The sequence below is a fragment of the Aptenodytes forsteri genome, unplaced genomic scaffold (genome assembly GCF_000699145.1).
Source record: "Aptenodytes forsteri isolate BGI_AS27 unplaced genomic scaffold, ASM69914v1 Scaffold11, whole genome shotgun sequence".
In the NCBI taxonomy this organism is placed as follows: Eukaryota; Metazoa; Chordata; class Aves; order Sphenisciformes; family Spheniscidae; genus Aptenodytes; species Aptenodytes forsteri.
In genome coordinates, this window is record NW_008794155.1 from 1927891 (window position 1) to 1939935 (window position 12045).

Sequence of the window (12045 nt, forward strand, 5' to 3'; positions counted from 1 at the left end):
TGGATCTCATGGGGTCCCATGGACTTGTGCACCTTCAGGTGCCTTAGATGGTCTCGAACCTGATGTTCTCCCACAGTGGGCGGCTCTTCATTCTCCCAGTCCCCGCCTTTGCCTTCTGCAGCTTGGGCAGTGAGGCTGGAGCACTTGTCAGTGAAGACCGAGGCAAAAAAGTCATTGAGGACCTCAATGAAAGTACAAGTACCACAGCGGCTTCCCACAGCATTCTGTGTTAATTATTTTTAACAAATTTATCTGAAAGTTCAGTGGGGTTTTAATGGACTGTAGAACACATTTGCTTCTAAGAAGTGATGTATGGTGGGTCAGAAAAAAGTCTGGGAATAGATTATTATGAAACGCTCGAGGACTGTATTGTAAGACATATTGAGGTACATCTTAAAACTTGAAAATTTTAAGTTATTTGCTGGTTATCTGATGTTCATTTCATAATTTGAAAAAGTTTCCCTGCACATGGAGGTATGGCTCTGACAGGACAGTTTAATATGCATGTGGGTAGCTACCTCTATGAGAACTTAATATTATATTTTCTATGAAAAATGAAGTGATAGTGCTTTGAGGAGAGGGAATTGCGCGGAGTCTGTTTTAACCCAGGAAGTTGATGAATGCTTTGTACACCTAAAAAGGAGGAGCAGAGGAAGGAACACCTGCTTTTTACTAGGACAGGAAGATGAAAAAAAGTAGTTTTAATTTAAAGTTTCAGCAGACGTGAAGTTTTATAGCTTGATGTTAACAGAGCTTTGACCATGAGAAGTTGAATGTCCTCAGCAGTGCATATCTAAGCAATTGGGTGATGACCAAAGTGACACAAACAGAAATTGTAACATTTGCTTCAGTGGGCTTTGGTTTTAAGTCTGCTGGCCTAAGAAGTGAGGTATTGAGGATGCAGCAGTCCTTGGTAGATGATTAAAACACCTGACAGCTGTCAGTACCTTCATGTTAACAGCGTACAGCTTTTGGGAAGAAACAATAACACAGAAAAAGAAGGCAGAGAAATAGCAGATGTGTTCAGAAGAGTAGTGGAATATTCACCTTATATTCTGTCTGCCGTAGATCTCATTCTACTTTTAATTTGTGTTTCCTTTTTTTTCTTAGTCTGCATTTGTAGTCACGTTGTTTTAACATGTGCAGATGCCAATATACTTCAGAACATTCCTTTATATACTGTTTAATTTCTTAAAACTACTTTGTGCACGTAGCTGCCTCATATTAAATATTTTGTAGTATTTGCTTCTCATAAAAAAGGGAGATAGAATGTTGTGAGCTGATGGTGTAGTTGTTTTTTTTTATTCTTACAGGTTATTGCAACCTGTAACTAAAATTTTTTAAATATTGTAACCTGTAGTAAGCAAACTATGAGAATAATGTGTCCCTAAAATGAGAGGACAATAATTGTAAAAAATTCTTCATGTGCTTTCTAAAAAAAAAAAATTCTTCTAGTTCTACCATGGCTGTTAGTTTTAAAGTTGCTTTTTCTTTATTTTCACAGGTGATAACGCATGTCGTGTTAATAATGGAGGCTGCAGCACTCTTTGTTTAGCCATTCCTGGAGGCAGAGTTTGTGCCTGTGCTGATAATCAGCTTTTGGAAGAAAACAGTACAACCTGCATGAGTAAGAGTTTTGTTGTTTTTTTTTTAAAGGATATCTGAGTTGATACTACTGTTAAGGGATCAAGTCAAATCTGAAAATAAAACAAGAAAGTGCAATCTCCTAGAAGATTTTTGCAAAGACAAAGAAATATTCCTTGAATAAAGATTCTAATTGAAGACAGTTTATTAAATATAATAAAGATTTTTCAAAAAAGACAAAATATTAAGTACACAATATTTGAGGATAAAATGCATTGGAAAATATTTCAGAATGTCTGTAATGATAAAGCACTTAAATATTTCACTGACCTCTTTTGAAGACTATCAGAAATACCAGAAATTAATCTATATAATTATTGTATTATATTATATTAAATCTGTATAAACTGGTTTCAGATTATTATATGGACTATGTATCTTAAATTGAAATCTGGTATAGAAAATGTTCATGCTGAAACTGTTCATAAAACATGTCAAACAGACATATTGGATATCTTCATTGAAATGACAATTAAAAAAAAAAAGTGTTAATAATAAAATGGGGGATTTTCAATTAAAAATAATAACTCATCAGATAATACAGGTATTTTTTTAAATGTTTAGACCTGATATTTGTCACTTACTCAAAATTAGCTTTTTTCTTTTTTTTTTTTTTAATCTCATTGATTTATTTCTTTAAGTGTAGTGTGTAAAACTTTATGTAGGTCTCCAGCAATAAGGCTAGTAGAGATGAGTAAAGCGTAAGGATTATTTCATAACATGATGAACACTATTGAGCTTGCAATTACCTTGAATTTGACCCGAATGCATGGCTGGCAGAGCCATCACTGTTGCTAAAGAAAACTATTTTTCTTTTTAGCAGAAAATGCTGGAGGGTGGACTTCTCACTGGTAAGATGGAATGTAAGCATTAGGAAGAGAGGTTGGACACTTTCAGATCTGAATGAAGCAGGTTTCCTGCTTTTACCCCAACACACTTCATTGCCCGGCTCTTTCCAAGGACTTTGGTGTTCCTCATAGGGTCAGAGAGTGATGTGTGGTATTTACACATTAAGCATTCTGAACCTTATGTTGAGAAATGTGTCTGTCTGGATTTATCAACAAGCTTGTAGCGTGCTGCGTAATTCTACCTCAGTAGAATTTTATCCTTTCTTCTTTGCCGAGTCTGTACCAGTGCATAATGCAGGTGTTGGAGTTGTTGTTTGGATACAAGAATCAGCTCTTCAGTAATCATTTTCTAGGGCTTTAACATGCACCAGAATTTGGTCTGTGTCTGTAAGAATATTTTCTTTTCACTGTTGATGAGTCATCGCAATATTTTAAACTGATATATTTACACTATCATCTAAGCACCAATTTAAAAAACAGTTTGAGTGCCATTCTGTTCTGAGTTCTTCCATTTATTAAAAATATATTACCTCAACCATACACTCAGATATGCATGCTGCTACAGGCTTCAGGTGGAATTACTTCAAATACACAAAGTTTACTAAAAAATATTCTGAAGAGTGATAACAAGAATGTAGATGTAGTATTGTATTCTGTATGTGTCAAGCTGATAAAATAGATGTGCTTCTTGGATATTTTTCCTAGTTAAACATGGAGAAGTGCTACCACAGTTGTGCAAAGCTGAACAGTTTCAGTGTAACAATAAGCGCTGTATCCAGGATCGCTGGCGCTGTGATGGGGATGATGACTGTCTGGATGGCAGTGATGAGCATTCTGAAATTTGCTGTATGTATGCTTTTACATTTTAACCCACAATTCATACTGTATTTTAAAGTCTGAGGGGAGCCAAACAAAAGCGATAATCCTTAAATCATTCATGTAAATCTTTCATTTTCTTCTTTTCCTGCATATAATAATAGTAGTCTTTTCAAATGACACTCGTGTACTCATTTCATAGCATAGTACAAAAGCAGTCGTCTTTTGTTTTTGACATTGTCATTTCTGATTCTTTAAATGTTGATATTTTTTTCTTTGTTTCCCACAATTGCACTTTTTTATATGGGTCGCGGGATAATTCAGGTTGGAAGAGGCCTCGGAATATCTCTAGTCCAACCTTCACAAAGCAGGGCCAGCCTCACCTCAACCTCTAGGAAGGTGATGGAGCAATTAGTCCTGGAAACCGTTTCCAAAGACATGAAGGACAAGAAAGTAATTGGGAGTAGTCAGCATGGATTTATGAAAGGGAAGTCGTGCTTAGCCAACCTCATAGCCTTCTACAGTGATGTGACTAGCTTGGTGGATGAGGGAAAAGCAGTGGATATTGTGTACCTCAACTTTAGTAAGGCTTTTGACGCTGTCTGCCATAACATCCTCATAAACCAGCTGACAAAGGAAGGGTTAGGTAAGTGGACAGTGAGATGGATTGGAAACTTTCTGAATGGCCAGGTCTTGGGGCTTGTGATCAGTGGCACAATGTTCAGTTGGAGCTAAGTCACTAGCAGGGTACCCCGGGGTTAATGCTGGGGCCAGTAACCTCTTCATTAATGACTTGGACAGAGTGCACACTCGGCAAGTTTGCAGATGATATGAAGCTGGGAAGAGTGGCTCATGCACCAGATGAGTGTGCTGCCGTTCAGAGGAACCTTGACAGGCTGGAGAATTGGACAGAGAGGAATATGGTGAAATTCAGCAAGGAGAAATGTATCTGGGGAGGAGTAACTCCAGGCATCAGTATATGCTGGGGGCCACCCAGCTACAAAGCAGCTTTGCAGACAAGGACCTTGGGGTCCTGGTGGGCAACAAGCTGACCATTAGCCAGCAATGCACCTCATGACAAAGCAAGCCAGGAGCATCCTGGGCTGCTTTAGGAAAGAGCGTCACCAGCAGGTTGTGATCCTTCCGCTCTATTCAGCCCTGATGAGGTCGTATCTGGAGGACTGTGTCCAGTTCTGAGCTCCCCAGTACGAAAAAGAGGGGGACTTGCTGGGTTGAGTCCAGGAAAGGACCACTAAGATGGCAATGTGGTCCCAGAAGTTGGGAGAGCTGGGATTGTTCAGTCTGGGGGGAAGGGAGGTCTCGGGAGGGATCTTACCAATGTGTATAAATACTTGATGAGAGAAGATGGAATGAAGAAGAGGGAGCCAGGCTCTTAGTAGTGCCCACTAGCAGGCCAAGAGGTAATGGACACAAATTGAAAAGCATGACATTTTATCTGAACACAGGAAAACACGTTTTTTTTTTACTGTGAGGATAGTCAAACACTGGAATAGATTGCTCAGAGAGGTTGTGGAGTTTCTGTCTGTGGAGATAACTTGAAATTTATATGGACATGGTCCTGGGAAACCTGCTCTAGTTGGCCCTGCTTGAGCAGGGGATGAGACTAGGTGACCTCAACAGGTTCCTTCCAACCTTAAACATTCCTGTGATTCTGTAATGTATTTCTTAAAAAAACCCAACAAAACAAACAACCCCCAAAAAACAAAACAAAAACAAACAAAAAAACCCCACAAACAAAAAAACCCCCAACCCCCACACACACTTCCAGTTTTAAATTAGACATACTTTGTCTTTAAAAATACGTTTTTTCTAGAGCTGTATTTTTTTGCTGTAGAGGAGTCCCAGTGTTGAAATGAAAAATAATAGAAAACATGCCAATTATGTATCTGTGTCATTCCTGGACGATACTTAGGTAGCCTGCTATAAAGTTAGGGTTGCAGCAGTGAAAATTCCTTTCCCTGCTTGGTTTGTCACAATGCTATTTCTATCATTAGATCATTTCTCTAAACCAAATCTCCTTTACTGAAATGAAAATGTGTTTTGGGGGGGGGGGGGGTTGCTATCAGTTGTAGACATGAAGAACTGATACACTCTTCTACTGTGCGGCATTGTTCTATGTGCCTGAAAACTCTTATCATAATCTCTCATTCTTATCTCTTTGAGACAAAGCAGCTCTAATCTGTTCTTTTTTTCCAGTGGATTATGGGTTTTTTTAGATTTCATTGCTCTTTCTGAACTTTGCCAACTGATCCTTGGGGTTGGATGTCCAAAACTGGATGTATGTACTTCTGCTGAGGCCTTTGTGAAGCTGGTTAGGCTGAGAGAATGTGTTTGTGAGGGTTGATAGTCCTGGTTATACATCCTTGGGTAAATCTTCCCTGCTTTGCACTGGCCTGATGTTGCTGATACGTACTGAGCTTGTGATCCTCTATAATGCATAGGTCTTCTTCTGTATGGCTGTTACATAGACAGTTTGGGTTTTTTCCTGCATTTATGTATTTTGATAGCTCCATGTAGTAGTCATGACTGATTTCAGTCCTAATTCTTTTCAAAACGTTTCTCCAGTTCTGAATTGTAGTGCTTACTTACATCTTGCTTTAATACCAGGGATTCTTACACTTAAGTAAGGAGCTCAACTAATGAAGACAGTGAGAAAGAAAATCTTTTGGCAGAGTTGACTTGATTCTCATTTAAATTAGTGTAATTTAGACCAATTCATTGATCAAAGCTTGTAATTCTCAGAGGATTTATACAGATATAAATGAAAACATAATCTGGTCCCAAATCTGTATGTGATATATAGTTTAAGTGGCCAGTATGATAACAGTAATCTCTTTTCAGCAGTTGCTATAGTAACTTCAACAGTTCTTTTTGACTTAGTCTGAAATATTTGCAGTTATGAATATAATACACACATGTTAATAAATATATAAGCAAAAACTTAACTACCATTTAAAACAATATCTATGTCTAGTATTGAGCTCAGATTTTTAAAAAAAAGGTTTTCAAGTTTTAATTTTATTACATGGATGATACCAGTTTTGTTCTCCAGTCACATTGCAAACTAGGTTGCCTCATAAGTATTATGAGACTTGGAATACCTTTCTGCTCAGATTATTAATTAATCTTTACTTCCACTGTTCTTGCACCCTCCACACAAAACACTCATGAAGGGTTCATGTGCTATTGCTATAACACTCGCTCTGTGTTGTTTTCGATAGGAAGAATAGGTAGAAAGGTCAAAGATAAAAGCTACTGAAATGTCAAGGATAAGCCTGCAAGACGTCCTTTCATTTTAAATACCGTTTGTTTCCAGGTGGATGTTAAACATTAAAAAAGAGACTGTGGATGGCTGAGTAGGTGGAAAATAGCTTCAGATTATTTTTAACCCAGCATCTGAACTGTGTATAGTTTACTGCTCTTGGGTAGATCGAGATTAGGAAGATCTGCTGAAAATAGATCTTGTTATTAGCATGAAAGAAGCAGATCATATATACTTACTACAGCTGCAAGAGCAGGCCAATAGTATTTACATAATTTCTGTGCTTTCAGACTTCATCCTTCCTATGGTATTTGGTAGCTAGCAAAAACATGTTTGTGAGATCCCTTATTCACTCTTGAATGCCAGATATTTTTGTCAGTTTTACACTGTGTTGCATATTTCACTTTTTGACACCTACAATTACATGGTAAGTAAACAGCAGATCTGTATGCAGCCATTGACAGTAATGTGCGTCATTTTAGAAGCGTTTTATAACCTGCCCAAATCCCTACTCACTGTGCTATAATATTGTGGATATGCACTTAGCAACTTGCGTCAGTTCCCTTTGGTGTTTTCTTTCGTTTATACGTGCTTTGGTTTGCAAACCTCATCGCGTTGATAAAATGTGATCGAGGAGATTTTTCTTTGAGGAAATAGCAACATTGTAAAATGCGGCTATCTTTTATGGCTTAGTAGTTAATAGAAGAGGATCTCCATATTGACACTAGGTTGATAGGAGACTCTTTACTATGTATTGTTTAATTTATGATTGAAGTACTGAAATATTTTTTAATTGACTGGTTTGCTGAACAATTTTTATATCATGATGATTATATATATATATATACACACTTACAGGATAACCATACTAACTGCATCACCAGGGAATACCATTTAATGTATTATTTTCAGCTGTTTTTCTCCGATTATTTTCTTAGGAAAAAAACCTCTTTTTTTCTCCCCAGTCAATCATAGTTGTCCTGATGATCAGTTTAAGTGCCAAAATAATCGCTGCATTCCCAAGAGGTGGCTTTGTGATGGAGCTAATGATTGTGGTAATAATGAAGATGAATCAAATAAAGCCTGTGCAGGTAAAGATTTTACTTGGCTCTGCATACAAGTTCACTAACTCCAGTTCCATAAACAGTTCAGGATTGCTCTGAACTGAACTGAACCAGTCTGCTACTAGTAATCTGATTATTGCTGTTCTAAATTAATTCAGATTTTGATGCTACTAAGGCTGGAATACAAATTATATTTTACTTAATCCTTATGCTTGACTGTGCTTTCCAAAGTAATTCAGCACTTAATCTATCCATATGGGTTGACTGTCTAAGCACTGCTTAGGTACAGACCTGTCCCTGCTAAGTCTTTCTTGGCAGTTAGACTTTTGTTTCTTTAAGATGCTGTGATGAGTGCCAGGTCACTAGTAAATTTTATTTTATGCTGACAAAAGCATAATTAGTTATTCAGTTTCCCCTTGGTAGCTGGAAATTGTTTTCATTTGTAAGTTATTAACTCTGTAGTGGATTTTTAAGGAAATACCAAGATGAAGATTGTTTACTTATTCCACTGCAATAAATCATGGCGTTCCAAATCTGTCCTTTGCTTGTATGGAAGTGATGTTTAGTGCCTGTCCGTAGAGTATGCTAAACAATCATTAAATATCTGGTATACAGAATATCAGCCATCAATAAGCTGATGACTATTTTAAACTGAAATGCAGTGATAGACAGCATACATTGTTTATTAAAATATTCCTTGAACTCATTTTCCTTGATATAAATTTTCATACGTGTAATAACCTGTGCTGGTTGTTACTTGTGCGGTTTGGCTAAAAGCAGTCTAGCACAAATGCAGACCTATAGTGTCCATATCGCCTCTACAGTATTATTGTGGATTGTAATACATCTTGATATCCTTTGCTATTCAACTGTTTGCTTGTAGGATAGAGTCTGATTTGAAGACCGTATTTTGCATCCCTGTGTCAGTTGGCTGTGGGTTGAATTTTGTAGTCTTGTTTTCCCTTTTGTTCCTGAAGTGGCAAACGCTGTTCATGTTTAAAAAAATACTTTTTTGAAATATTTTAAACTTCTTTTCTTCTACTGTATTTTGGGCTATTTCTATGAAGAAAAAGGAAAATGGTAATTGAGAATAGCAAATGAAGAAATATTCTTTTGATTATTGGGGTTTCTGATGTATCAGTCATTTTTTTAAAGTGTGGAATCACATATAGATGAACTCTAAAAGCCTAAATTTGGAATCAAAATCTGTGTCGCTATCGCTGTCATTGTAGTTATGGGTTCACATTTTGAATAAACAAAATTATAAGTAATGTCAGTTTTATAAGTTAGATTTTTATTCAAGTTTTACTGTTCATCAGCTTTCAAAGTAATTTCTGTAGTTACATAGCATGGTTTCTTTTAGTGATCTTTATTTCTTCAGAAGAAAGACGTACATCGTTTCCTTTAATGGATCATTACAGTTGCATATTTGCAAAGGCAAAGATTCTAAGAACAGTGAGACCAGGCACATCACACGCGTGGTATATTACCATTTTTCTGTGTAAATATGAATCTCACTAGATCTTTGTTTATGTTATGAAATACAATTTGTTAATATTCCAATCTTAAGTTAGACATTTTTATGCCCTGATTTTTGTTTACTTCAACTGTAGCGCTAATGTTACTTTATCAAACATTAATGCTCTTCTACCACCTAGTTTTGTATAATTACATATAAAACTTCATGTTCTCGTATGTTGAAGAAACCACTAGGAATTCTACATAACAGAGGTAGAACACAGTCCTGCAGATGACCTCAATTTTCTCTGAAATCAAAGGAGGTGAATGATCAGGTAAAATGTGCGGCAGGCCAGGAGATGCCCTCCAGACTTGCAACTTCTCCATACAGACATGCACCAAGAGACCTAACAGATTTAGTCCATTTCCCTTGCATTTTTGGAGTGTTTTGTCTTGACAGCAAGAACGTGTCAGGTTGACCAATTTTCGTGTGGAAATGGACGCTGTATTCCGACATCATGGCTGTGTGACAGGGAGGATGACTGCGGAGATGAAACCGATGAAATGACATCCTGTGGTAAGTAAATTTTCTTTTGGGGGAAAAAAGTACAATTACTCTATAAAAGGTTAAACATATAAGGACCTCTTTTCACGTGAACCAACGGATACTAATTACTCTATAAAAGGTTAAACATATAAAGACCTCTTTTCACGTGAACCAACGGATACAAAAGGTGTGAGGGGCCTTTTTGTTTTTATATGAACTGATAATCTTTCTGAAATGGCAAATATAATTTATGTGGCTAATAAATAAACCCAAAGCAAAGGCTGCATTTTCTATTAATGAGTTTTTAACTACAATACCAAATATGCAGATCAGTCAATGCTTTTCTAATTTACAGCCCATTATCAAATACTGACACCCTCAAAATTTGGTGTTTATCTCAGCCGCATAGCTCTTCACATGGGCCCCCTCAGCATATGCTAGAAGTCAATAAAATCAGGCTGTTTCAAGTCTGAACAGAAGGATATTTTGATGTTGTATTTTGCAGAAAAAATCAGTCTTTCTCGGTTATATCATGAGAGAGTAGCAGCAGCTCTGCTGACTGCTGCTTTACTGAGATATTGCAAAGAGAGGTGCACTCTCTCTAATCAGCTGCTTCCAAACAATTAAGGTTTTTTTGTAAGTCAGCATGACTGCCTTCATCTGTTTGGCAGGTTACAGGTAACTGCTGTGAGTCTGAGAGCAAAAGGGTCAATGAGCTGTCTGCAAAATATTGTATCAGGTTGTTCCCTGTTTACAAGGTAATATCTGTGATATTATTTGACTTACTAATATGAATTAGTAAGTGTGTCGCAATATAATAGAATATGTTTCTGAAATGACTTTTCAAGAGTTTTCAAGAAAGAATGCTGCCTGATTATTTTAGTAGTGTCAAACATGAAGTGCCAGGTTGTGCACAAAAAAATTAAAATCTGAAGTGTACTTGTTAGGATACTTAGTAATTAGACCTGTATTCTTCTCAGATATAGCTGATGTTCTAACTTGATTCGCTGTTATAAAAATATATTCTTTCTTAATCAAAATCAAGCTATGAAAGCAATGTAGTTGATAAAACATTACTTTTTTTTGCTGTTTTGAAACTTCTTACTGCTGTAAACCTTTTCAGTAGAGTTGTTAGAGTTCTATTACTGATAGCAGTTTTTCTGCAAAACTCTCAATACCTGTGAAGGACTTGCAGTGGAGAGCAAGAGAAAAATAGAAAGTAAATGCATAAATGAAAGTCATAGGCTGACGCCATGATGCCCTGTGTTCCATAAACATAAATCCCCAGGACCTCAATCACCAGCGAATCTATGGAAGGCAACATGTCGGATCCACTCAGTAAATTCTGTTCATCCATAATCCCTTAAGTTAGTTTAATTTTGAATTATTCGTGACTGGCAACCAGCTAATACCCATTAGTTGAGTTTACATTGTTACTTTTTAAGTCCCTACGTAATTATCAGCATCTCCTCCTTCTATAGCTACATTCAAGATTTCTCAGGATTTTTACGAGTAAATAGTTGTTACGTTTCCTGGAATATTCACCTGCTTTCTCTTGTCTTATTTCTTACTGCTTTCTTCCTCTTTCTTCTTTTAATAGTGATATAAACCAGTAAAAAAGAATGCTAATTTTATATTGAGAGTAATTGATATCTGATCAGTTACTTCAAAATAGATTTAATAAAATCTAAGCCATAATAAAATCATTATGTGAGTGAAAATGAGAATATTATTAAGGTAGTTTTCTAACTGCCATGCTTCAAATCAGGTAAGTTCTGTTGTGTCCAGAGGTAGAATAGGTGATCCCAGTGGACTCACTGTATTTTGCAGTCTCTGAAATTATAACATTCTGTGTCACGGTACAGCATGGCACTTGGTGCTAGAATAGTTCATCTGGCTAGCTGTACCTTGTGTTCTTAGACACCTTATAAGTATACAGATGTTAATGTCATCTTTTTTCACTTCTTCCCATGTGTTTTGTATGGTATCCTGTCAGCTGCTCTGGAATATTTCTTCAGATCATTTAATCAGCATTTATTTCACCTGCCCTTTTTCAGTTTGGCCAAACTTTACATAGGTTTCATGTTTTAGAATCTTGTTTATTCTCGAGCACTGTGGTTGTGCACACGTGTCAAATATTTCATTTTTCATTCTGCCTTATAACTTGATGGCTAATGGGCACACTAATGGCGTTTATTTAGCTATTCTATTTATTGGTATATATTTTTTTTTCCTACGAAGCAGTTTAAAATTCTTCTTGTAATTGCAAGTTTTTGTATTAAAAATAAAATCATGGTTTGCTTTTTGTTACCATTACAAATCATTGATTTTTAACTGCACCAGTCTCCAGCTACGAATAACTTTTTGCTCCTATTGATTCAAGAA

General features: G+C 36.5%; 1 protein-coding gene across 1 annotated transcript in view; it reads left to right on the top strand.

Moving 5' to 3' along the window:
* LRP1B (LDL receptor related protein 1B) overlaps positions 1-12045 on the top strand; it is a 676318-nt gene that overhangs the window by 380623 nt on the left and 283650 nt on the right. Inside the window, exons 17-20 of the mRNA XM_019472156.1 lie at positions 1505-1627; positions 3198-3338; positions 7557-7682; positions 9574-9690. Of these exons, the coding sequence (XP_019327701.1) occupies positions 1505-1627; positions 3198-3338; positions 7557-7682; positions 9574-9690 (507 nt within the window). The remainder of the gene's footprint in view (positions 1-1504; positions 1628-3197; positions 3339-7556; positions 7683-9573; positions 9691-12045) is intronic.